At 38.3% G+C, this 26,235-nt stretch overlaps 1 protein-coding gene across 3 annotated transcripts in view; it reads left to right on the top strand.

Annotated features, from left to right (window-relative positions):
- The first annotated feature begins 3,755 nt into the window (after window positions 1-3,755).
- chd6 (chromodomain helicase DNA binding protein 6) overlaps window positions 3,756-26,235 on the top strand; it is a 33,284-nt gene continuing 10,804 nt past the window's right edge. The window contains exons 1-29 of one of the 3 annotated variants that reach the window (XM_056751475.1): window positions 3,756-4,559; window positions 4,949-4,999; window positions 6,247-6,298; window positions 13,069-13,604; window positions 14,968-15,112; window positions 15,261-15,407; window positions 15,527-15,592; window positions 15,703-15,761; window positions 16,233-16,350; window positions 16,728-16,814; window positions 17,104-17,238; window positions 17,433-17,554; window positions 17,765-18,008; window positions 18,168-18,344; window positions 19,504-19,647; window positions 19,957-20,212; window positions 20,302-20,512; window positions 20,620-20,815; window positions 20,988-21,152; window positions 21,290-21,469; window positions 21,924-22,034; window positions 22,627-22,829; window positions 23,165-23,364; window positions 24,169-24,328; window positions 24,753-24,842; window positions 24,950-25,053; window positions 25,291-25,420; window positions 25,515-25,590; window positions 25,670-25,718. In XM_056751475.1, coding sequence (XP_056607453.1) covers window positions 4,537-4,559; window positions 4,949-4,999; window positions 6,247-6,298; window positions 13,069-13,604; window positions 14,968-15,112; window positions 15,261-15,407; window positions 15,527-15,592; window positions 15,703-15,761; window positions 16,233-16,350; window positions 16,728-16,814; window positions 17,104-17,238; window positions 17,433-17,554; window positions 17,765-18,008; window positions 18,168-18,344; window positions 19,504-19,647; window positions 19,957-20,212; window positions 20,302-20,512; window positions 20,620-20,815; window positions 20,988-21,152; window positions 21,290-21,469; window positions 21,924-22,034; window positions 22,627-22,829; window positions 23,165-23,364; window positions 24,169-24,328; window positions 24,753-24,842; window positions 24,950-25,053; window positions 25,291-25,420; window positions 25,515-25,590; window positions 25,670-25,718 — 4,237 coding nt within the window. In that variant the 5' untranslated portion in view covers window positions 3,756-4,536. The remainder of the gene's footprint in view (window positions 4,560-4,948; window positions 5,000-6,246; window positions 6,299-13,068; window positions 13,605-14,967; window positions 15,113-15,260; window positions 15,408-15,526; window positions 15,593-15,702; window positions 15,762-16,232; window positions 16,351-16,727; window positions 16,815-17,103; window positions 17,239-17,432; window positions 17,555-17,764; window positions 18,009-18,167; window positions 18,345-19,503; window positions 19,648-19,956; window positions 20,213-20,301; window positions 20,513-20,619; window positions 20,816-20,987; window positions 21,153-21,289; window positions 21,470-21,923; window positions 22,035-22,626; window positions 22,830-23,164; window positions 23,365-24,168; window positions 24,329-24,752; window positions 24,843-24,949; window positions 25,054-25,290; window positions 25,421-25,514; window positions 25,591-25,669; window positions 25,719-26,235) is intronic. The other 2 variants (XM_056751477.1, XM_056751476.1) reach the window with 2 other exon arrangements.

Here is a 26,235-nt window from a genome sequence, read left to right on the forward strand (position 1 = left end):
AAAACTTGGAACGGGCTCCTTGCGAACTGTACAAGTGCATTAAATATCTAATGAATACACAGAGGAGACACACACACACTCACACCTAAACCCCCCAATAGTCTGGGGCTAAACTAAACTTTACTGATTTCCACATAGTTTTAAATGCAGTCTATTGCTGTGAGGAGAATATTTCTAATGAGGCTGAATGGAGCCTATGTAATGGTTCCTCAATAGTCTGTAGTGGGACGGAGAGACAGACGTGTTTTCTGTGAGAACATTTAATCTATAAACTGCACTACTTTAAAAACAGTGATAACATCCAAATTAAATGGTTTTATTCACATACATATTAAATAATATTAAAGATAAATAAATTAATCAGACTATTTTGGTAACAACAACATGGCATTTTTAAAGTTGAGAAATGTAACATAACAACTATAACACTTGTTTACTGTGTAAATACATCTGCATGATCACAAATGAGATCGCAGTTGCTGTACTTTCACGGCCAAAAGGAATAAATCAATAGTGTTTATTGAGATCTTTGCTAATGTCTCCTGCTCATTTTTCTTCTGGGAGCGAAAATAAAACCCACAAGTCCCTTAGTGATCTCACAAATGTTTCATTATGTGCTCAGATTTGCCAAGATACTAAAATCTGCCAGCAAAATCAAAGATTTTAATATCAACTTAAAGGGATACTTCACCCAAAATGAAAATTCTGTCGTCATTCACTCCCCTTCGAGTTGTTCCAAATGTGTTTAAATTTCTTTGTTCTGATGAACACAAAGAAAGATATTTGGAATAATGTTTATAACCAAACAGATCTCAACACCCATTGAATACCATAGTAAGGAAACAACAATGGAAGTCAAAAGTGGCCCAGAACTGTCCTACATTCATCAAAATTTCATCTTTTGAGTTTTTTTCTACTATGGTAGTCAATGGGGGTTGAGATCTGTTTGGTTTTAAGCATTATTCCAAATATCTTTCTCTGTGTTCATCAGAACAAAGAAATGCATACACATTTGGAACAACTCGAAGGCGAGTAAATGACAGAGCTGTCATTTTCGGCTGAAGTATCACTATAAACATTATAAATGTCCAGCAGGTTTTAGATATACATAATGTATAGGCTACTGAAAAATAAACCTAGAGGCAAAGTGTGTCACAGAGTTTCCCCTGCTTGTTAATAATGTCACTTCTGCCCTCTGCTGGTTTTGCATAACACGAACCTGTCAGCAGAAGCCTACTTTACTGCAATATTATCAATATTCAATGATATTCATAATTTCATTATTTATAATCCTTAAATTAATGATTAAATAGGTGCAAGGTTCAAAGAGTGTTTTTGAAAACAGACACAGATGACGAGAAAGATTTAGTTTTGGGGTTTGTTGTGATGGATGATGTGCTTCAGAATTGTTTATGGTTTGCATGTTCTTGAATAAATTAACGTCATAAACTGAAGCCAGACACTCTGGGCTTACAGCCAGTAAATGGGGATGAGAGAAATGCAGAGAGAGTGTAATAGATGAGAGAGGGCTTGAAGCTTTGTTAGGTGCTCCTAAACAGATGTGGAGATTAGTTTCAAGTCCCACATCATCTTATAATAGGGGAGACTTATGCTTGTGAATATTTCAAAAAAAGTTTTTTTGTTCTATATTATTGGAAAATCAACTGCTTAAGCACAGTACCTTTAAAATATGAAATACTGTTATTTAGAGATTTTAAATTAAGAGACCATTCCAAATGTTCATTTTATCAGCATTTCTATATGTATTGTGGCCAATCCAGTCCAATGTTTGTTGAATTTCAACAAAATCAAACCTCAGGAGTGACTTAAAGGGGTCATATGACAGGGCTAAAACGAATATTATCATTTGTTTTAGCTGTAATGCATTGTGTATACAGGATTTAAGGTTAAAAGTGTCTAATATACATGGGCAACTTATAACACACGGAAGAGACATAAAAACACTTCGCGCCATATGACCCCTTTAAGGTCATCCAAAAGCAATAGAAAAGACTCATGGCAGGACACATGAAAACTTTAATAAAAATATCACAAGGTTATCACAAAGGTTATTTTCTGTGTCTTTTGTGTGTTGTAAGTTGCCCATGCATGTACTAAACACGTAAAATTGCAAAAGTAAAAGTGTCAGAAAAAAAGATGCATTCTACCTAAAAGCGAATAGTAACCCAGACTTGCCTGAAACACCTTGTGTAACCACACCCCCACAAATCTTCGTCAGTTTGTGGTATGATGTGATTAAGCCGCTTAAATGTATGCGCAAGTAAGGTGAGCATATCTGTCAGTACAATTGCTTTGGAACCCGATGTTCCAAATATGATAAGAGGCATTACATTTCCGTCACACGCTTGCAGTATTCAACCAATCGCTACGCACTGGTTAACTGGCCAATCATAACACACCTCGCTTTTCAGAGCGATGTGCTTTGTAAAAAATTTGCTCGTTTCAGAGAGGCGGAGCAAAGAGGAGATAAAAACATGCAAGGAATGTGAATAATACAGTGCTTTTTAACCTTAAATCGTCTATACACAATGCATTATATCTAAATTTGTTTTAGCCATGTCATATGACCCCTTTAACTTTCCTAAATACATGTACAAATATCACAGTTGTATTGCTTAAAAGTGAATATGATCACTTTTCTCAAACTCAAAAACACAAATAAACCTTTAGGCAAAAATTGCGAAAACAAACACAGAACAATATTTTTCTACAAAACAAAGCTTATTTTTTTGCTACTGTCTTTGCAATAGTCACAACATTATAAATGTATGTAGGCCTACTAATAAATGCATGTACTGCGGTGAGAATCTTCTTGAAAGCAACCAATTGTAAATGAGAGAATGTGATAAATGAACACATGCTTAGAGCTGAAGGTGTCTTCTTCAGGTGTTCTTTCCTAAATAATTGCAGAAGTCTAAAAAGTTTGGCTCTGGTCTCTGAAAATAATTCAGCCCCGTGCAGCAAGGACATGTTTTTACGTCAAAACGGCAGTCAAAAGCCTATAGTGAAAAGTACAAATTTCATATTTTCACATCTGGAGAATTTTGCAAACTGCAAACTTTCAAAACAACAAATGTTCCATATTGATATCTGGTTAATGATAAATAGTATAACATGTTGGACTGTGAGATACTGTAGCTGCAATCTGATAATCAGTATTTTGAGTATTTTCATCAGTGAGTGATTCTAATGAAAGAAAAACAACTGTAGCTAAAGGATTTACTCTCATCCATCCTCCTTATGTGGGAAAATAGTTATTTTTCTGAAAACAATCATACAATAGTGTTGAATAGACTAATATGTAAAGTGCATATAGTAAGTATAGGTTGATTAGTACATCTACACTCCAACATCATCTGTTATCCACACTGAGCGTCAGTTAAATGCACCAACAGCTACACAGGTGGTAGTCATGGGACCATTCTGAGACCTTAAGTATAGAAACAAAAGCTTACAATATTAAACTCAAGGTAACGTCACGATAATTCAAAGAATACCACGGTACATGTTCAAAGATCAAAAGGACCATTAAGGCAACAAAAGGTACCATAGTACTACTACCATGGTATTTTGGACACATATCATAATACTATAGTATTCGGACACGTTCCATGGTGTAAATTTGACGTACATGTATTTCCCCATAGCGTCAAATACATCAATGAGATGGAAAAAACCCAACGCATCACAAGGACACATGCAGTTTCACCCACATGCTTTATTACAAGCCCTGTTATTCTCACATCCGGGATATGAAACATGAGCAAAGACGTGGAATGTTGCATTTTTTTCTCCTCTCTCATGCGCCGTAATGATGGAGAATACAGCACCACGATTGGTGGATGCAAGGGAGAAATATAAACCCACAGCATAGCATAGCAATCCGCACGCGACCCCCAAAACGCACGTGAATCGTCTCCACGCGGTCCTCAGATGCGCGTCGCATGCTTTCGGTAGAATTATAACAGAAAAAGCTCCCGATATACTCAAAAAGACACATCCACACGAGGGGCTAAAAGTGCACAATGGTCGCAGGAGATCCGCGTCTCTCACACAAGCTTGGCGCAACGTCGTTTCATTGACAGCTCGCCGACCAATAGGAACGTCCGGCGGTCCGGCTGCGCTCAGACGAGGCCAATGGCGACCGGCAGAATCCGGGCCTAAACGTCAGTTAGGCTGTCGTCGCGGGCGGCCAGCGCTAAACTTCACCAAATAATAGCTGTTTGTATTTTGGCTGCCGCAGTAGCCATTTTAGGTAAGCACATATTTAAACTTTTTATTTGCAACGCGTCTCGCGCAGAGCCGCAGGGAGCGGGCGTCGCGCGGACGCGTCAAAGTCTCGCATCCCTTCATGAATGAACCGCTCTCGCGCGTTAGGATTAAAGAAATCGCGCTGAGTTTTTCCCCGACTCCCACCCCCTCTAATTTTTTATGCATTTTTCTAAACTGTCATGGCGTTTAGTGTCCTTGGAAATAAACGCGAAGACGTGAACGCGTAGATTTTCGCGCTAGCTGATGTCCGGAGCCGGTGTGTCCAGGTAGGTGAGGTCGCGTTTGACTCCGCGGAGTTTGAGCGGCTCTTCACGTGTGTAACGGCTGAAATATAGAGCGCCGTTGCCGTGACATTACAGTTAGCACGTTGGCTAGCGCCCTACATAGGCTAATATATATGGGACACGATGTCGGGGTGTTTATTATAGTGTTTTTATTAGGGCAGAGGCGAGTTTGGCATCTCGTGAGGTATAAAGCATCCCGTGACCGGCTTCAAGTACCGGGAACAATGTAACTTCTCTTGTAACTCAGGGGTTTACTTCAACCCTTGGTTTGTGGTGTAGCCCCTTTGTGAATCGTTTATTATTATTGTGCATTTAGATGTGTAATACCTGTTCAGTTTTGTGACAACTTTATGTTTTTCTTTTTTACGCAGTTCAAATAGTTGCATAGGTAGACTGACACCTGTCTCGTCTCAGAGAATGGGGTAGGTGGTATCTTTGGGCCCACTGTTGGTGCACCTCTATGTGTTTCTCAATATGTGTTTTAATAAAACCTTTATTTTTAACAATACCTTTAGTTATACTGTACAAGTCATTTTTATTATGTGATCTAATAATAATGCAGATTTGTGACAACTTTATGGATTTCTTTTTAATGCAGTTAAAATAAACAATCGTAGTAAAATAGTTTCAAAGGTAGACTTTCTCAACTCGGAGAATGGGTTGGTTGGTATCTTGGGCATTTTTGTGAGTTTATATTAATATTGCCTTATTTTTTATTTAAACCAGATTGATAACCATTTAAGAAGGCGGTATAGTGGGAATAAATAAAGTTTATGTTGTATACATCTTTAATTATGCAAACCATTGCTTTTTATCAAGTAGGTGTCTTATGTTTATTCAGTTCTGAGACATTTGTATAGATTTTCTTTAAATAGAATCTAAATAGAGTTGTAGGTAGAGTGAAATCAGAGAATAGGCTATTTGGTATTTTGGGGCCCATTGTGGGTTTATCTAAATTTTTTGATGTGATTTTAAGTAAACTGCCCTTAACATGCATAAACAGAAAGAGATGTGGAAGATGACTAAGACTCTTCTTCATGCAAGTCATGCTTGAGGTATAAAATAGAAGTGCAATTCTGTGACAGTTCTATGGCAACATTATGGTTTCCTAATAAGTGAATTGACCCCTGTCTCAACTTTGTTGGAACCCACTCTGGGTTGGTCAGTGATTTTTAGGTAAACCAAATATAGGATACTAAAATAGCCTGTTTATGGTCAGAGTGATGAGTTTTAGATGACCTTGACCTATTACTGCGCATAGATGTTCAGTGTCAAGTTTAGGTTTAAGTCTTTTTTATTTACCTCCATGTTGTTTACTGATGCGTGGGTCACTGATATTAAATATTGAAAATGTCTGCAGGGTGCAAGCTCATAAGTGAAAATAATGCTTATGATATGCACTTCCTTCAAAATGAGATCTTGGCTTAACTTTCCTACGGTTTTTACCAATTTTTCACCTAGGTATTTGTTACAGACCTCAAATGATAGTTATTTAATGGATATCACGCTGAGTATTGTACCGTGTGTTTGGTTCAGAAATCTTTATATGCACTGCATTTCAAACAATTAGGCTTAAAACATATACAATAATTTCTCTAACTTATATCAGTTGTTAAATGCATTGTTGTGTTATTTGCCTTATGCATGATCCTTTGTATCTCTTTTGCAGACGCAGACACAAAGTTCAAGAAAAAATGAAAATACAAAAAAAGGACAAGCAGGTTGGTACATCACATGTGCTTCTGTCAGATGTTGTGCGAGAGTTCCCCTCTCTCTATGTAACTGCCTACCGCGCTCTTTCTCTCTCTGTTTGTCACACCTCCATATCACTCACACATCCATCTTCATTGCAAAAATAGAATAAAGATTAATTCTTGCACTATATCTTTACTTTATTAAAATAGCTACAATTTAGCATTTTGGTCTAATTTATATATATTGGTTGCTTTTATCAGCCTTTATCTAACTTCTCGGCAAGATTCATGCTGTTAGTGAAAAAACATTGAGTTCACACGCACAATATCCCTTTGAAACAAAACTTTTACATCAGAGTTTGAATGTGTAAATTGCATGCTAAAATCTAAAGCAAACTATTGTCATATTTAGTCCATTTCGACATTCAATGCAGAGTAAAGAATGCCCTAATGCCCTTCTGTTCACCTTTTTCAAGATAATGCAAGAGAAGGTCAAGACTTCTATTCTTAAATTGAATTTTAAATTGAATGTGTTTTGTAAGGATTATAAGTGGTATTAAATGATTCAAGACTTGTTACATTGAAGTGAAAATTCTGAGGAAAATTGACTGAGTCAGTCAAAGCTATAATCCATTCAAGGTTTGTGTGTTTTGGTGATTTTTATATCCAGTCAGAGTTTCCTGTGCTGTAGACTATAATACTATGCATAGACCATGACTTTGTCACAGTCACTAGTCACTAGTTACTAGTATTCAGGGACAGGCACTACAGATCTTATTTATCAGACGGATATCAATTTGTCCATTTAAATGGGAAATCATCAAATCTAACGCAAGTAAATTATGGATTACCTCAGAGATAGGTTTTAGGCCCCTTGCTATTCTCCATATACATGCTGCCCCATGGCAACTTTACTAGAAAACAAAGAATAAGCTTCGATTGTTACGCATATGATACTCGGCTATATATCTCATCAACTCCAGATGATTCCTTCCAGCTATCCAAATTAGCAGAGCGCATCGAAGATATAAAACATTGAAAGACTAGTAATTCCCTTCTTTTAAATTCTAATTAAACAGAAATATTACTTATCGGACCAAAGAAACGCAAACAGAATATTTTGGATTATAACCGGCAAATAGAAGGCTGCATTGTTACTCCAACAAGTACAGTTAAAGATCAAGGCTTTATATTAGACTGCAACCTGTCATTTGGAAATCACAATTCAAATGACACAAAAACAGCCGTCTTCCGACTTCGAAATGTTGCCAAATTACAAAATATTCTATATGTTGCTGACGCTGTTAATTCATGGATTTGTGACCTCAAGACTTGAATACTGTAATGGCCACTTAGTGGTTGTCCTGCACAATCATTTAACAAACTACAGTTAGTTCTAACCAGGTCCAGAAAATAGGATCACATAACCCCAATGTTATCATCCCTTCAATGGGAACCCATTAAGTATCGTATTGACTTTAAAGTTCTTTTAATTTCTTATAAAGCCCTTAACAGTTCAGCCCCTCCCTTTATATAACCTTCTATCACCCTTCAACCCATCACCCTCTCCAAGATCTCAAAACTCCGTACTTTTGATAACACCTAGAATAACTAATTCAACCAAAGGGGGTAGAGCATTATCATGTGTATCACCTAAACTCTGGAATAGCCTTCCCTATGCTATTCGAGGGTCAGACACACTCTCCAAATTTAAATCTAGATTAAAGACACATCTTTTCAGCAAGCTTTCACTTAATGCATAACATGGTAAATAATCCACTGGCAGACTGCATTTATTAGATATTATTTACTAGAATGATCTTGCTTGTTCTATTAACACCATGCACAGTGCTGTGTTTTACTTTTTGTGTTTTTGTTATTTTCTCCTGTAAAGGAGCTTTGGAACAATGCACACTGTGAAAAGCTCTATATTAATAACATTGAATTAAAAAATGTAATTGACCACTGAATGCATTTTTAATATCTTTATATGCACATGACCAACTGATGTGTTCTCTGATATGATGATGTTCAAGTTAGGTGCTCTCTGTCTGTGCATCTCTGGCTCCTGTATGAACTTATGTTTATGTAAAGGCTAAACCTTTGAATTTAATTTATGTTGTCATGTGCACATAATAAATTCTGGACATCTTGAAATTGAATTTAAAAATGTAATTCTGGCAATAGTCGCATTAATATTCACTTGCTATTACTGCTGCATGTCCAATTAATACCCACCATCTGTGTGTGTAATGTTACAAGCTGTGGCATATAGCTCTGCTCGTACATTTGCTCGTTTTACACTTGATATTAATATCTGTTTCAAGTGATTTCATCAGAGCTGGTTAGCCAATACCTTGTTTTAACACACAACTGTGACCTGTCGATTAGATTGAGAGGCGGGTTTGATTTTGTGACCCATTATCTACATCACTTATATGTTAATGTCAAACAGATCAATAATCTTCCTTGACGTCATGTACATGCATATATGTCTCTCTTTTTGATCCATTGCGAAGCCGCTTATATGCATCATTTGGCAATTACACTACAAATGGGTTTTGCACATATGTGTCAACACCTGCATGTGCTGCAGGTCTGAGGTTGGTGTCATTTTATTGCTGGAGGGCATCAGGTCACTACAGTTGGTTGGTAGATGTTCCTGCTGATATTTTTAGACCGTAACATCATAACCCTAAACTGAAAAGCAGTGTTTTGAGTGTTACACTAATTTTAAAAACACTAGACCATATAATAGTTTTAATAAAATATTATTTTTTAGTTTTGAAAACGTATATATTTTCCTTTGGGGACTTTGACTGGAATTCACCTCTGATAAGAAAATCTGCAGAAAGAATGTTTAACTTGGGTTCTAGTTTTGCTCTGTTATATTTGTTCAGCAATCAATGACATTTCCAAGTTTTATTCAATGGAATTCCAACAATAGTCATTGTAAAGATACGAAGGATAACTTATTTTAGAGAAGTACTGCATTTGTGAAGTACTGTTTTGTGTTGTGTTTATTGGATCTCTCATCAATAAAACAGTTTGCTTTGTTTAGCACTAAAGGGGAATTTAAAGGAAGAATTTTTTTTACTACTTTCATGATTTTTTCATAATTCTTGTTTGAAGTTACTTGATAAATGTTGGCTGCGTAGATTTCATTTAGGACAGAGGTTTCAATATTCAGACACACATCAATAGCCCACATTAAAGCGGCTGTCCGAAAGTTTGGCCTCTTTGTTGCCATCTCCGTTTGAAACATAACATTGCAGTTATATGCATAAGTAAGAAGTAACATCAAGTTATTTTCTTTATGTTGGTTGTGCTTTGGCTCACCGCATCAGAGCAGCGCCAGCGCATCTGTACATCAGCATCAGTAACAGATGACCCGATACAACGTGAAACGTTTAAAGCTTCACTTATATAGAATCAAATTTCCCAAAATTCAAATTTCCTGCATGGGACGACCGGACAGCGCAAATTATAAATCATTATTATAAGCTTACCGTTGTGATTCAACGTAAGATAAGACAATCCTTTTGAACACTGATCTGTTTATCTATTTACGTATTTATGTATCTTTAAATTGGATGTTTATGTTTTGATGCATTGCCTCTCATCCCGGTGCATTGTGGGCACGACTTATTCCAGTGTGCCTTCCTGTTTTCACACTTATGAGACTTGAGTAGTTAGTACAAAAAAATCAGTTGTGACATTTATGAGTTGCAAAGTTCTGAAATCCCAGCCATACGTTGTGATCATTCAGCTGTTAGGTTGTCAACATTACTTCTTTCTGTCATTTTTTTGATACTGAAATTACTATCATTGTATCGGCGAGTGGGAGATTTTGTGGGTTGTAGTAAGTCTCTCCGTGTTTTACCTTTATGTGTAAGAGCACCTGAGGAAAGAGTTGTCAGATTTCTGGACAGATCTGAAAGGTTTTTGGTAGGGCTGAGACCGTATATTGTGCAATTCTTACGTCCACGCGCAGAAACTCGGAATGTAGGACACAGAAGAAGAACGATATACTCACTTAGTTCCAGGAAATGCCAATGTTCGTATTCTACATATGTTTTTCAAAACTTTTTAGATATTTTCATGATAATATAGTATATTTATAATGATGATATTTGACAGCTTTTTCAATGCACGTTAAAAATGACTCGATCTCGTTGTGATTTTAGATTGTGCAAAGAGCCATAGTTCACGGAAGAGGTGTGCATAAAAAACAGAATCGAAGCCTTTGCGATCGCCCTAGATGGGTATAATTAGTGTGAATCGCGATACATAACGTCCCAGCCCTATTTTTGGTCTGCAGAAGGATTTTATATCTCTTGTGAATGGGACAAAGTTGTGTTCTGGTGTAGCAGCCCATAGGATTCACATGTTTGTTTCTTTAAGAAATGTCAACAAAAACATGCTGATTGATTCCTCTCATTAGAGTTCAACAATTCGTCCTCAACAGATCCGATTCCAGACATTATTGTTTGCATTTGATGACTTGAGTTTGGCAGAAATCACAAACTTTTATATTTTATTACTTTTAGCCCCACCCCAAATTCGCACCATTGGTTTAGCCAGGATGTCAAATTGCTTAATGGAGTAGTTCACCTTCAAAACCTTCACCTTCATCATTTATTTGACAATTACCTCTCCTCATTTTAAACCTGTATGACTTTCTTACGTATGCAAGAAGATATACAACATTTTTGAAGAATGTTGTTAACAGCCCCCGGTTCACTTGCATTGGTTACAATGCAAAATCACCTTTTTTGGTCACTTATCAAAAAGGCAGAAAATATATCAAAAGAAAACGAGGTAACAAAAAAAGTGTGGACAATTCCGAGTATAAACGGATACCAACATTCTTAAAATATCTTATTTCGTGTTCTGCAGAAGAAAGAAAGTCAAACAGTATTGAAATGACAAGAGGGCATGTAAATAATGACAGAATTTTAAATTTGAAGGGGAACTGCTTCTTTACGCAAACAGTGAAATGTTTTAAGAGGCCTACAATGTTTACTCTTCAGGGACGTCAGTCTCCAATGGCATATGTACAGTTGTCTCGGCACCGTAAAGCTAAAGAAACAAGATATCTAAAAACACGTTCACATTCAGCCAGACACCTCCAGTCCTCCAGCTGTTTCATAGCACTCACATGCAAATGACCTGCATTTTGATTTGAAATTCGGTGGTGTGAAACTCTAAATCGGGCTGGTATGTAAGAGATTGCTCTATTCCCTTTCTGCCAGACAAGTGAATTAAAGTGTAGTTCCTAAAGGCCCCAGGCAGCTTGAGAATGAGGAACCAGCAGGAATTTTAACCGACTTGAACCTATTATTTTACTTTGCCCACTATGATTTGCTTATATGATGTTTAAGCTTTTAAATGTGAACTGGGAGCTCTGTATTTAAGTTTGTTGAGAGATGCTGTTGTTTCTTTGTCATTCTCACAGTTACACATTACCAGGCAAAAGTTTTGACGCAATTGACTGAAATAGTTTAATTTTGAAGAATTCGAGAATATATAGCTTTGATAGAAATCTTAAGCAAAACTTTGAATATCTTTTAATAGTTTGATTCCACATTTGAATTCTAGTCACTAGAATTTCCTTTACAAGATACAAGGCTATTACAATTTGAGAATTGAGCCAGCCAATCAGATCAAAGCTTGTTGGTTCAGATCACACTGATACAATATCAAACAATAAGATTCATTGTTCATTAGCAAAATAATCTACAGTCGTACTTTCATGCCTATAAGGATGCATTTCTTCATTTGTTTTTATAATAATTTTGGTTATTGTTGCCTTGGCTCATTGTACACATCATGTTCCATAAATGCATTTATTCGATACATGTTAGCACACGGGAAGGTGTGTGTGTTTTTAAAAGGGACTTTTGGAAAAGGTGCGGCCAGGTTTGTTCTGTAGAGATCAAACTCGGATTGACTGAACTGCAGCTGTCGCGTTTGGGAGTTGGGAGTTGGTATTGATTCATAGGGAATTTGATTGCAGCGTGTGTGTGTGTTTGCGGTTGGCAGACTTGCCTGGCACGCATGCATACTGCAGCACATCACGGGAATGGTCTGCAGCTGTATGCGCTTGCCTTGACTATGTAACGGAGAGCGTATGGTTGTTTTCGTTTCTGCGCGTTTGTTTTGTCAACACATGATGATTCAGGAACAAAGAATTGAAAAAGAAAAGTGAAATGGAAGTTACAGCGGCTAAAATGTTTTGCGTCCTTTCTCTATGCTGTGAAGTTAAATATTAAATGTTTTTACGCTCGTAGATATTGCGGTAATCGAACAATGAGATCGATGCTTTTCCGACTCCAGAGAGGAAAGGGTTACCACTGAGACTGCGTGTTTACGTCGCCGCTTCCCGCAGCTTGGTCCCGAGCCTGTTGCCATGACAACGGCCCTGATTCCAGCCCCGCTTGCTTTGGAAAGCGCATGATTCATTGACATGATCCCCATACCTGCCTGCAGTCGCATGCGCTGTTGGGGTGCGCGTGTGTGCGCGCTGTTCCACATGTGTGCTGCAACACTTGTCTCGGTTAAAAATAAACATGCTGTGCGGAACGAGATGCGCAAGGCTAATGTGAACTACGAACACAAAGCTCTCTGTACAGGCTGCAATGATTTCTGCTTATTTCATATGTCATCATAAGCATAACCTGGTATTTAAATGCTTGTGCAACTTTGAGTAGCACTGAAGTCTTAATAATCCGTACTGCTTGGACTATTCCTTTTATATTTTGTTGACTTCTAAACAAACTCTGTTGTTGTTCCAGATGTCTGCAGCCCACGTATTAAAGCACACTCCATCCGCTGCCGCCTCGCACGCCTCTGACCAAAACGCACAAACTACATTTCCCATCGGCCACTTTGGCAAAGAACAGTTACGAATCATCGGCGGGCCCCCCAATCACTGCATGGCTCAGCCAAAGCACTCTGGGTTAAGGCAGGTGGGGCCCGTGGACACCGACCAGAGTCTCCGCCCGACGCCCTCGCCAATCAACAGCGAGGAGGACGATGGAGGGGGCGGGTCCAGAGTGAAGAAGAAACGTAGGAAAAAAGAAAAGAAAGTGCTGGAGTGGCCGCAAGATGGACATGGCGACGTTAAACCAAAGAGAAAGGAGCAAAAAGAAGGGAAGGAGCTTCTTCCAAGAAAGTCGAAGGCGGCAAAGGAGCAAAAGAATCACAAGAAGAGGGAGGTGAAAGTTCAAAAGGAGGTCAGAAAGGGCAAGAAAGGGCAAGATGCGAAAGTGAAACCGCAGGCTAAGAACGCTGCAACACATCCACCCTCAAAAAGAGGGAGGAAGCCAAAGTGAGTTGATGTTGAATTTCCGATCTCAGACTAAGGCATAGAAAAGCACTGTCAAATCAAATGTTCAATTTAGTTTATGGCTCTGTACACTGATGTAACGCAAGTTTAACATAACACAAACTTATGAAATACATATGTAGTTGACTCGAGAAAAAACTCCACAATTTCACACCTACATTTCATTCCGAATGACTTTCTTTGTGGAAGACTAATTAAGATTTTTAAAAGGTTTAACATTTTAGAAAAAATAAAATCAGTAATAGGATTTGTTTGAGTCCTGTAAAGCTTTTTAATAACTTTTGTTCTTTTTACCATTTTTGAACCACAACCTTTGGTCAGTGTGTAAAATCTGTGAGATTTTTCTTTGGCTGTAATATTTTTTTCAGAAGTAAAACATAAATGTACATTTAATATTTTACATTTAATAAATGTAAAATATTTAGTTGTGCTTGCTATGGCATACAGTTGGACTTGAATGCGACAGACTGGATTTACAAAGAACTGGATTTACATTGAAGAGGGCCCGAGCTTCTAAGCAACCACTTAGTAACCAAACTAGCAACCACACTGCAGTGCCGTTATGGCTCTTAGAATGACCTGCAGGCATCATTAACTCCATTAGCCTTCTGAGAAAACATCTTAGGCCTATGTGAATTCAAGCTGGTTTGTGCTTGTTTGGTGGTCTAGCTGGTTAACCTGATGACACTGTTCGACCAGGGCAGGCTTAAAGTGATAGTTCACCCCAAAATGAAAATTCTGTCATTTACTCAACCTCTTGTCATTTCAAACCTGCATGACTTTATTTCTTCCGCAAAAGAAAGAGGAAGATATTTTGAAGAATGTTGTTAACCGGCACCCATTCACTTGCAATGTTTTTGTGTTCACACAATAGAGGTGAATGTTCGGTTACCAACTTTCTTCAAAATATCTTCTTTTGTGCTCTGCAGAAGATAGAAAGTCATTCAAGTTTGAAATGAAAGGGTGAGTAAATGATGTCAGTATTTACAATTTGGGTGAACGAATACTTAAAGCTAGCTTAGAAGCCTGACAGGTACATGTTTTCATATCTAGCAATGTTGGGAGACATACTCATCATTTTTTCCGCTATTATACTCTTTGTGTTTCTTATCCACTATTTAACACTTCAAAGTCAAGGACTAAAATGACACAATTGCATTCAAGTAATGCTCCAGCAAAATTCAGCTGCTTGTTCAATTTGTCCACTTACAACCGCACAGCACATTACGTCCTGGTATGTGTCTGTCAAACAAGCCCATGGGTGGTTTGATCTGAGATTTGTCGAGCTCCGTGAAAATGTGTGGTTAAGATGGATTTCGAGAGCGTGTCGTTCTTTGTTTTGCAGAGAGCAGGGTGTCATGCCACCAGAGAAGAAGAAGAAGGGCAAGAGGAAAAGTGATGCTCTGCTGGAGGTGGTGGAGAGCGACGACACAGCCTCCCTCAGCACGCTGGCCACTGGAGGCGAGGAAAGCATTGACCCTATGGACACTGTGAGTGACTGTGAAGTTCTGTTAAATCCACAAGATTGTCTGAAATGTGTTTTCTCTACCTGATGGAATAACTATTACCAACCTCAAGCTATATTCATTCTGATGTTAAGATTCTTTGTTTGCTTGTGTTCGCTCTCGCTTACTGCAGAAGAGGCGTTCAGGGCGTCAGGTGAAGCGTCGGAAGTATAATGAAGATCTTGATTTCAAGGTCGTGGATGATGATGGGGAGACCATCGCTGTTTTGGGCACGGGCCGAATTCCTGCCCTGTCTTCTACCCTTGCCTGGCAGGCTGAGGTAACCGTGGCAACATCTGCCATTATGCCACACATCACACCTGCCCTACATCTGTGTTGAGCAAACACACACGCACACACACACACACAGGAATGACTCCCGCATGCTTTCTTTTCCAGGAACCCCCTGAAGATGAAGCCAACATCATTGAAAAGATACTCGCAGTACGAACAGTCAACAAAGAGGTAGACAGCTCACTCTTTATTATCTTGCAATGGGAGTTAGACTTTTTTTACAAGTGGTATGTTTGTCCTTTGGACATGGAGATTGTTTGTTCTCTCTTTTTTTTTTTCAGATGTCTCCAGATGAAGCACCCGAAAGCTTGGAAAAATTTTATGTGAAGTACAGAAATTTGTAAGTCTGCCAGTGCTAGTTTGGTCCTCTCGAACCCCTCCGTTTTCCAACTGTGACAGCAAATAATGTACTTAAATATGATTCCTCTCTTTATTATGGTTATGCATTAAATTATCTATTATTAAAGTGAAAGTTCACCTAAAAATGAAAATTCATTTCCAACCTTAATGACTTACTATTTTCCACAGAACACAAAAGAAGATAATTTGAAGAATGTTGCTAACCGCCACTGTTCGGTTAACAACTTTCTTCAAAATATTTTCTTTTGTGTTCTGCGGAAGAAAGAAAGTCAAATAGGTTTGAAATGATAAGACCTAAGTTTAGAAGTAACAATGTATACCAAAACAAAATTGTATTGTAAATCAAATTTGCTTTATGCATAAAATACATGATTGGCCTTTTAAGACTTGAAACCAGTTCAATGTTGTTTATCACATCTTGTCAAATATGTAAGTGTTCTGTCTTTGCCAGCTCCTATCTGCACTGTAAATGGGCGACCTTGGAAGAGTTGGAGAAGGACCCACGCATTCACCAAAAAATCAAGCGTTATAGAAACAAGCAGGCACAAATGAAGCACATTTTCACAGAGGTGCGTTCACCAGAACATGTGCCGTTTGTTTGTAGCTCATTTAGAAGGGATGCGAAAGTAAATTATAACTTGGGATACATTCAGGAAAATAAACTTTATTTTCATGCATTAATATTTCAATGTTATTGAGAAGTTAAAGGTCAAAAGAATTAGAAATAAGTTTTGCTGTATCTTAAACTGCACATAGAGGTTTTTAAACGGTAATATAAAGTCAGAAATACTTGAACTCAGGAATTTTCTAAAGTAATTTTGCCATTTTCTTTTTCAGAATCGCTAATTTTTACATTCAGTTGCATTTTTAGTTTGGGTAGGGTGACGGGGTGGGTGGAAGTATTGGCCATATTGGTGAGTTTTTTTGTCTTGTCTTTTCCTTTCAGCCGGATGAAGACATCTTTAATCCGGACTACATCGAGGTTGATCGAGTTTTAGAGATCGCTATCACTACAGACACAGAAACAGGAGAGGTGAGATGAGATGAAATGAGATCACAAGCATACAGTATGTTGCGTTTGAATGCTGGTGTGCTGGTTTCTCTACAGGTTTTTTTTTACTAGACTTAACCAGTAACACTTCTCACACCAAATTAGTATAACCAGCATGAACCATCATAAAAAGGCTTGAAGACAGTATTTCATAATTTTGTCATCTACTTTTGATAACTAAACGGTTTAAAAACCTTAAATATCCATCTTTAAATGGAAGATATATATGTGTTTCTCAGATCTCTTGTATGGTTTGTTTGCATGTGAACAGGAAGTTACACACTACCTAGTGAAATGGTGCTCTCTGCCATATGAGGAGAGCACTTGGGAGCTACAGGAAGATGTTGATCCCGTGAAAATCAAAGAGTTTGAAGACCTCAAGAAAATACCAGAAATCAAACATGTGGTAATGCCTCACAATCTTAAGTCTTTCTTATTCGACAAACTGGAGTATTGAAGTGTAGTATACCGCATGTGTGTGTCTACAATGGAATTGCATAGTTCATGGAATTGCATAGTTCATCTTAAAGATTTTATGTGTATGTAGTCGTGGAGGCTAGGAGAGGAAATATCAGTTTACTGTTCTCGGTGTTATTACAGGAAAGACCTCTACCAGAACAATGGCAGAAACTGGAGAGATCTCGAGACTACATAAATGGGAACGAGCTTAGAGAATATCAGTTAGAGGGAATGAACTGGCTGCTCTTCAACTGGTACAACAGGTGAAAAAGACTTAATATCAGTGTTTAAAACTTGTACCCAAAATCCTGATCTCAATTTAAACATTACTTTACATTTAAACGTCACTTTTTTGGACAACTGATGTCTTTCGCAGTAGTTCGCAGTATGCATTTGGCGGATACTTTTATCCAAAGCAACAGTTTATATTTATATTTAAAATAAGCTACATTGTCGCATTTCTCTGCATGCAGGAAAAACTGTATCCTGGCTGACGAAATGGGCCTGGGGAAGACCATCCAGTCCATCACGTTCCTATATGAGATGTTCTTCATGGGTTTGAGAGGACCATTCCTCATCATCGCCCCTCTATCTACCATCACCAACTGGGAGAGAGAGTTTCGTACATGGACAATGATGAACGTCATTGTTTATCACGGCAGTCAGATCAGCCGCCAGATGATCCATCAGTACGAGATGTACCATCGAGACGATCAGGTGGGTCAGGCAGAGCATCCAAAAAGGCAATGAATTCTTTTAAACATGTGAATATAGAGGAACATTCTGGCTGAACAACAGTATGACTGGATTTGGTTTTGGTGGAGTATTTGTGTTGTTTGTACTCTATTTATAACTCTGAGTGTTTTTGTCCATCAGGGAAATCTAGTAACCGGGCAGTTTAAGTTTCATGGGATAATCACTACATTCGAAATGATCATGGCAGACTGTCCAGAGCTGAAGAAGATTAACTGGCGCTGTGTGGTGATCGACGAGGCTCATCGACTTAAAAACCGCAACTGTAAACTGCTGGAGGGTCTCAAGCTCATGAACCTGGTCAGTTGAACAGACTTCAAATGGAAAAGTCATGACAATTTTGTTTTGTCATAGTTTTTCTGCTTAAAAATATCTCATTAGCTAAAAATGGCTCTTCCTGCAGCTCAAGAGGTAAATGCAATCGTCTTGGAAACACAACCTTATATAGATGTATTGTAGGTCGGTTTGGATAAATGCGTCTGCCAAATGCATAAATGTAACACAGTGGATTTTCATTGGTCAAAAGGTTTTGATATCTATTAATAGGTTAACCAAGCAGAGCTTTACATTTTAAAACTTGAAGGAGTGTATTTGTGTAGAGATATTGGATTTATGTGTCATTGCATCTGTTTTTATATTATGTACCTACCGCTCTATTTATGTGCAGCTCTGACACTGCAAATCTAAATGCGGAAAAGAGGAAGTGAGGTCGAGCTCAACTACGGTGGTGTCCGTCTTGCGTGCATCTCATTTAGCTACAGAGTTCTGCTTCAGTGCAGTTACATCCGCACATCCTCTCCCAGCACACTGAATGACTAATCTCATCTCACCCGCTTTACATATCTGCAGTGATGGCCAGCATGTGCAAGTTGAGCTCGATTTTGACGCAGTGCTGTATTTCTTAGTAAAATATATCTCAAACTCCCACAGTGTAGAGATGTGAATATATAATGTACTTTCAGGGCCGAAATGAATTTTTACATATAGTCACACCAATGCGTTTTTGGATACCTTAGGGACAAAAGGTATAAATTATGTTGGATTAAAGGAAAAGTTTTCACATACATTTTAATTCTGTCTTCATTTACTCACCCTCAAATTCTTCAAAATCTGTTGAACACAAAAGACGTTTCGACAAATGTAAGGAAGCAAACAGTTGTGGGGCACTTTTGACCACCAAGAACTGTTTGGTTACAAGCATTCTTCCAAATATCTTTTTATGTGTTCATCGGGAAAAAAAAGTATACAGACTTAGTATACAACTCGAGGGTGAGTAAATACTTAAAAAAGCAGATTTTTATTTTGGGGTGAACTCTCCCTTTAAAGGAATAATGTCAAACTCAAGTGTCCGAATACTTTGGGGACAGAGTTCAACAAGTATTTGTATAAATACAGGTGACATAAATATATACCTAAAGCTGTATATTTGAATATTCTGTTTTTTTATGTCTTTCTCAAGGAACATAAAGTTCTTCTCACAGGAACTCCTTTGCAGAACTCAGTTGAGGAACTTTTCAGTCTCCTCAACTTCCTCGAACCCTTACAGTTCCCGTCTGAGTCCACTTTCCTGGAGGAGTTTGGAGACCTGAAAACTGAGGAGCAGGTGAGCAAATGACTTCAGCTATCGCAGGACAGGTTTGCAAGCATAAATAAGTATGTACTGCAAGTGACCTCTGCTCTGAGGGTGATTGTTTGTTTGACTCCAACAGATTTTGTAAGATATGTATCGAAATTGTCCACATGGCTCTGTTCGAGCTTTTCATTGTCTGAATGTTATGTGATGACAAAAGAGCCAACTATGCAAGATAAATTGTTTACGGGAACAACTGCTTTTAATTATTATTATAAATGGTGAAATATCAAGTTATTCAAAAGTTTCCTATCAATAACTTTACAATATTCTTACCTGCAGGTAAAGAAACTTCAGGCCATTCTGAAGCCCATGATGTTGAGGAGACTAAAGGACGATGTCGAGAAGAATCTCGCCCCCAAAGAGGAGACGATCATCGAGGTCGAGCTCACGAACATTCAGAAGAAATACTACAGGGCCATTCTGGAGAAAAACTTCACCTTTCTTGCCAAGGGAGCAAACCAGCACAACATGCCCAACCTCATTAACACAATGATGGAGCTTCGCAAGTGCTGTAATCACCCGTACCTTATCACAGGTGCGCGCACACTTTTTGAGACCTTGTACATCATCTGAGGTTTTAATGGACATTGAGGTTTGATTTAAAGTTACTCTCATCATCCTCAGGTGCCGAGGAGAAGATACTCGAGAGTTTCAGGAAGACGTACAGTCCCGACGCCTTGGATTTCCAGCTTCAGGCTATGATCCAGGCTGCTGGTAAACTAGTGCTCATAGACAAGCTGCTGCCCAAACTTCTAGCTGGAGGACATAAAGTGCTGGTGTTTTCACAGATGGTCAGATGTCTGGATATACTGGAAGACTACCTCATCCAGAGGAGGTCACACACATCTTTATTATCCTCTGACTTAAAACATAAAAATAAACTTTAAATCCAAATAATGTTTCGCAAAACATTCTTATCTGTGATCTGTGTAACGTGTGCAGGTACACGTACGAGCGAATCGATGGAAGGGTTCGAGGGAATCTACGGCAGGCCGCCATCGATCGCTTCAGTAAGGTGGACTCGGACCGTTTCGTGTTCCTCCTCTGCACACGAGCGGGAGGGCTGGGCATCAACCTCACCGCCGCTGACACCTGCATCATATTCGACTCGGACTGGAACCCGCAGAACGACTTGCAGGTCCCGCATCACCTTCAGCTAAAATGCTGCTTCGAGCTAGAACATACAAATTAATGAAACTGAAAAAAAATACAGATTTTATTGAGTTCTACATACAGTATAACTAATTTTCTTAGTTAAGAAGGTTGTTTGTTAGCATTTTTAACACAAATAACGTGTTTGTTATTAACAGGCTCAAGCTCGTTGCCACCGGATCGGTCAAAGCAAAGCAGTGAAGGTGTATCGCCTTATCACGCGGAACTCATATGAGAGGGAAATGTTCGACAAAGCCAGTCTCAAACTGGGATTGGACAAGGCTGTTCTACAGGACATAAACCGCAAGGGAAGTCTCAACGGGGTGAGTGCATAACAAAATCAAGCTCCCAAAACGTTTTGATTGAGTAGACACGGGTTTTAAGTTTCAACACCTTGATGCCATCATGAGGTTTGGGTTGCTAATTAAATGAACAAACAAAACGTTTTTGCCTCGTTGAGGTTCAACAACTTTCAAAGATGGAGGTGGAAGATCTCCTCAGGAAGGGAGCATACGGAGCGCTCATGGATGAAGAAGACGAGGGCTCGAAATTTTGTGAGGAGGACATCGATCAAATCCTGCAAAGACGCACACGGACCATAAAAATCGAGTCTGAGGGGAAGGGATCCACGTTTGCCAAGGTATAAATACGGTGTACATATCAGTCTGATCTTCTGAAAAACAGCTAAACAACTGTTTTTCTAACCACCCCTTCAGGGCTTGTGTCACTGTAACCTAATATGGCTCTGTGACTTTGTTGTTGAAAGATGTTCGAAACAAACGTCCAAAATAACCCCAGGAAGATGCAACAATTGAGAGAATCTCAGAGTTTTTGCAGACGTTGGTATCCTGGCAAGCCTAAGCACAACTCTTCTAAAAAATCACAGGAGACAATATACAGTGGCAAACGTCTATATTTGCTTTATTTCTGTCTGACCTCATTCCTCCATTGATGTTACCAAAGAAGTTTTACTGTTTGCATTTGGCACATGCTTTTATTCAAAAATAAAGGCATTAGATACGGTGTCACAGTCAAACACCATCCTGACTCGCTTGATAAAGTGCTCAAAATTTCATTTTATTTCTCAATTCCAGGCCAGCTTTGTTTCTTCAGGGAACCGTACGGACATCTCTCTGGACGATCCAAACTTCTGGCAGAAATGGGCTAAAATCGCTGAGCTGGAAATCGACTCCAAAGCTGAAAAGGTAAAAACACACACACAGAGACACAGAAGGTTTTACACGTCTCTTTGCATGTGAGTCCACAGTGACTCACTGTTGTGCTGTAGCACCAGACAATCACAGATGACTCCACAAAATAGAGAGAGAGCGAGAGAGAGGGGAGACTTGATTTGAATATCAATCTACAGTCAAAACAGATGGAATGAATTAATAACAAAAACACTTTAGCCACGGCACGTTTGTGTGTTAATGCAATTTAAGCACAAAATCTTTGATTTTCTAAGTACTTTGCTTACGTTTCTCTCGGCTTAATTCTTCATTGTCATATTTTTATACTTAAGAAAGATGTTGTGAAACAATTACTATAGATTTGACGATTGTGTATATAATGATGTTTTTTCAGCATCTTGCTACATATTAACTTTTGTGTGTTTTGTTCATGATGCCTTTATACATGAATGTGTGTATGTTTATATTAATGAATGTGATGGTGTGTTTTTGTGAGTGTGTGAGTTTTCATGAGATGGTGGGTTGGTGAATGCGTGTGTGTGTTCACAATTTTGTTTATGTGTGCGGATGTGATGAGACATCAGCTGTTGGTCTCTAAATCTTTCAGGAGAGTTTGGTGATCGACACGCCTCGCGTACGGAAGCAGACACGTCACTATAATTCGTTCGAGGATGACGAGCTGATGGAATTCTCTGAACTCGACAGCGACTCTGAAGAACGCCCCTGTCGTTCGAGACGACTAAGTGACCGCAGCAGACGATACCTCCGAGCAGAGTGCTTCAGAGTGGAGAAGAACCTGCTCATTTTTGGGTCAGCCCTTTTGTTGTGTTGGACCTACCCTACACCAGGGGTCGGCATTCTTTTTGACATCCAATGTATCACTACATTGTGTAGTCTTAACCACGACTGACCACTGCAAATAGTCTCAGTTATAGAAACTACGAAATTAGGCTTTATTTAAGTTATAAGGTTAAGAAACCCCGTTGACGAAGGATGTTATGCTGTTTAAGCTAGTTAAAAGTCCCGGTAGACACAACAGTGTTGCATGCTAAAGATAAGCATCCTAAGAAACCAGTTGAATTAGAAAGACCATTGAAGATATTTTACTCTGTGGTCTTTATTCATGCAACATATGTGATGTACAGGTGGGGTAGATGGAATGAAATTCTCAATCATGGCCGATTTAAATGGCATCTAACGGAGAGAGACATGGAGATCCTGTGCAGGGCTCTGCTGGTCTACTGTGTTCGACATTATAAAGGAGACGATAAAATCAAGAGCTTCATCTGGGACCTGATCACGCCCACTAAAGACGGACACAACCAAGCACTCCAAAACCACTCGGGTAACTGCCACTATTTTTATTTGGGAACTTGCATACTCAATTTAAAATTATTAATATATGGAATAAATATAAAATTCTGAATAAATTGAATAAATATTGATGTTAATACTGACCGACGATGGCCAACTTGATTATGATTTAAAATTGAGTATTATTTGTATTGAATGTTACATTTGTTTGATTCATTAATAAGTAATTGATTAATACGCTTCTTGTTCTCATGATTATTTTTAGGGCTGTCAAAAGATTAATCGTGAATAATTGCATCCAGAATAAGAGTTTGTGTTTACATAATATATATCTGTGTGCTGTGCATAATAGTTTTGTATTTATTAACACATACACATCCATGCATATATTTCAGAAAAATCTATATATAACTTTAATTGTTGGTAAATATAAATAAATACATGAAAATATTTGCTAAATATGTATACATGTGTTTGTATTTATAAAAACATAATTAATATGCACAGTATATAGACATATATTATGTAAACAAACTTTTATTCTGATTGGGTTAATCGTGATTAATCTTTTGACAGCCCTAATTATTTTATGTATTATATTTGCATCTTCTATTATTTGACTTCGAAGCATTTACAACATATCTCAAACAAATTTAATTAAATAGTTAATTAACGCATCTTGATCAATTGAGAGTCCAAATTATCACATGAATCAGAACATTTGAGAATATTCAAAAATCAATTGCAATCTAATCTGATGACTGCTGTACTTGAAACTGACTAACGCATAAAAGGACGATGTAAAGCATTACCATCCATGTCTTTACCTGTCCAGGCCTGTCAGCTCCTGTCCCACGGGGCCGTAAAGGCAAGAAGCTAAAAAACCAATTGAGTCCACCTGAGCTGAAGAATGCAGACTGGCTGGTCCACTGTAACCCTGAGGTGGTTCTTCAGGACGACAGCTACAAGAAGCACCTCAAGCAACATTGCAACAAGTGAGACTTCATAATACAAAAATATCAGCACATGTGAAGTTCACTGCGAAAATTTAATGCACTCGATAACAGCAGTGTTCAGTAGCATATGCTATCTGTAATGTTTTAAGTATCTTAATCACTAAAGAAGTATGCAAATCAGCAAAACACACCCACAATCTGTACATTTATGCGTTTGAGGGACGTTTTCATCCAAAGCTGTTTACAGTGCATTTAAGCTGTGGTCGTTTGTGTGGTACCTGGGAACTTTTTATTTCATTTCTTCATCATTAAATGTTATTTACTTACTAATTAATTAGTAAGCATTTAGCTGATAAAGCCCCCATGATATTAAATCCTATCCTATCTCCGTAAATTAGAAATAGTATCAAAAATATTATGTTTGACCACTAACATATAAACATGTTAAAATTTGGTCTTACAGAGTTTTGCTGAGGGTGCGAATGCTATACTATCTGAAGGTGGAAGTTCTGGGGGAAGCTGCGGCTCAAGCTCTGGAAGGAATCCCATCTAGGTACTACAGTTCCCATAATGCATCTTACCCTCACATTGACAATGGGCTACTGCAGCAAACACGTGGCTTGCTGTTTAACATCACCGCGGATATGTTTGTTTCTGCAGTAAACTGGAGGTCACTCTGCCTGATATCGACTACATTGAGATCCCTACCATATGGTGGGACGCTGAGGCTGATAAATCACTGCTCGTTGGGGTACACAAACATGGTGAGATAAGACACAAACACTTGAAAAAGCTGGGCAACTTTGTCAAACTCAGATTAGCAAATTTGCTTGATGTATTGTCATACATGTGAAATATAGCAATAAAAATATAGCTATATTATATATATAGATGATTTACCTCTGAAGCGTCTTATTGGTGTTAAATATTACAGTTCTTGCATCTGTCTTCTCATTTTTGATTGTATGTACTGTACTGAGTTCTCTCTTTGTCCTCTGTAGGGTACGAGCGGTATAATGCCATGCGTGCGGACCCTGCGCTGTGTTTCCTGGAGCGGGTGGGCATGCCTGACGTCACGGCATTGACAGTAGAACAAGGTGGAGCAGAAGTAGTTGCAGATACTCCTGATAGGTAAACATCTTTGGAGTATACTATATTAAATCTCTCTCTCTCTCTCTCTTTATATATGCACATGTTATATATAACAAATGTTCTTATTTTACAGTATCAGCAAGAATGATGAACTGAAGGAGGAGACAGATTCTAAGTCTGAGGAGTTAGAAGAGAAGGGAGACATCAAGGTACTAATGTCACTAAGTCAGTGTTGCTAAGTGTTTTAATGAACTGTTCATAAAGGTATTGTATTCTTCTTTCATAAAGGAGGAGCCCATGTTAGAGGAGATCGGGAAAAATGACAGCACGGTGATGGGTATGACAAAAATATATTTTTTTTTATGTTCAGGTTTTGCTAAGTTTTCTAAAAAAAAAAAACAGCAGGGTTTTTCTTGGCTCATTTTTTTAAAATCATTTTTAAATATCTTTTCAGCCCATAATAGCCAACTGAATTAACCGATCTTTCTAAATGAGCAAAGCTCATTCACATCTTGCATTCTCTGCGGTTCACTTTAAATGATCACTTTAAGTGATCTCTTATATTCGCTACTGATTGAAAAGTTCAATAGTTTAAATGAATCCGTTCAAATTAGTAATTCGTGTGCGTTCATTCTGGCAAACTCGCTGTGTACAGTATACGCTGATTCAACAATCCAACTGCACAGGTAAAGACATTACAATGATATACGTCATGTTAATTTAACAAAATTTCAAGAAATTAAACGTACTTTGATGCAAAACAAACAGCCGTGAAACACATGCTCTCACTCAATTCTTGGTGTTTCGCTCTTGTTCTACAACTCTTTTTAGCGCCTCAGTTTGCTGATAACTAA

The sequence above is a fragment of the Triplophysa dalaica genome, chromosome 6, assembly GCF_015846415.1.
Source record: "Triplophysa dalaica isolate WHDGS20190420 chromosome 6, ASM1584641v1, whole genome shotgun sequence".
In the NCBI taxonomy this organism is placed as follows: Eukaryota; Metazoa; Chordata; class Actinopteri; order Cypriniformes; family Nemacheilidae; genus Triplophysa; species Triplophysa dalaica.